General features: G+C 25.4%; 1 protein-coding gene across 1 annotated transcript in view; it reads left to right on the forward strand.

The window, feature by feature from the left end:
• The window catches only part of Phum_PHUM355230 (uncharacterized protein), a gene marked incomplete at both ends in the record, with an annotated part of 2752 nt that extends 1847 nt beyond the window's left edge, over positions 1–905 (forward strand). Inside the window, one exon of the mRNA XM_002427906.1 lies at positions 455–905. Within this exon, the coding sequence (XP_002427951.1) occupies positions 455–905 (451 nt within the window). The remainder of the gene's footprint in view (positions 1–454) is intronic.
• Positions 906–1179: the final 274 nt, after the last annotated feature.

The raw sequence follows: 1179 nt of genomic DNA on the forward strand, positions 1-1179 counted from the left end.
GTAGTAGTAGTAGTAGTAATAGTAATAATAATAATAATAATAATAATAATAATAATACGATAATAATTTCATTTTTCATTTAAAAAAAAAAAAATTTATAACTTGGACACATCTTTAGATTTAATATAAAAAATTAATCTCATTAATTTTTTTTTTTTTTTGGCGGGCAATTTAAAAATCTTAGTATTAAGTAACACAAAACACATGTAAAACGATTATAATAATAATAATAATAATAACGAGTGTGTGTGTGTGTGTGTAAACCAGAAGGAAGGTAGAGCATAAGTTTTAATTTTAATGCCCTTTTTTTTTTTTTTTTAGTTTTTTAATGGGGGATTAAAATTGACAAATGATTCACTTATAATATCCTACTAATAAATCATAATAATGATAATATATAATAATTATTATTATCTTCGTCATCATCATCACATGTTTTTTTTATTTTTTTCAGGTATTGTGATTTAGGTTATCCGATCGATGTTAAATTCATCGATTTGCAAGCCATGAGATATGGTTCTTGCGTTTTAGACGTTATGCACGTATTATTTACAAGTTCAAGGCCGAAAGTACAAGAAAAACATTTGGAAATTTTACTTTTCGAATATTACGACAATTTATGCGAAAATGCTCAAAAATTGGACGAAACCCTCGAATTCTCGTACGACGAATTCAAAAATGAACTCAAAGAAAAATTATATTTCGGAGTATTCGTATCTTGCCTCATGTTTACGTGCATAACGAAGAAATCAGGGTCGGAAGAAGAAACGCCGGATTTAGATTACACTTTGGAAAATTTAAGGAACGAAATACAAATAGAAAGGACGTACAAAACCTTGAGTTTAGAATATCACGAAAGGATTCGTAGATTATTTTTAACTCTCACGGATTTTAATTTGATTTGATGTGATAATTTATATATACGTATAGATCTTCCTTCATTCACGATGATATTATTATTATTATTATTATTATTATTACTATTAATTATTTATTTTAACGTTATGAGAAAATTTATTTTTATTTTTAATTTTTTTTGTTTAATATTATTTGTTAATAAACAATTCGAAAAATCACGTATAATATCGATGATTAATTTCGAACCTAAATTCCTTCTTTTTTTTTTATTACTCACCCTCACCCCCACCCCGGTCCAGAGTAATAATAATAATTTTAAAA

Source organism: Pediculus humanus, genomic scaffold (genome assembly GCF_000006295.1).
Source record: "Pediculus humanus corporis 1103172107770 genomic scaffold, whole genome shotgun sequence".
NCBI lineage: Eukaryota > Metazoa > Arthropoda > Insecta > Psocodea > Pediculidae > Pediculus > Pediculus humanus.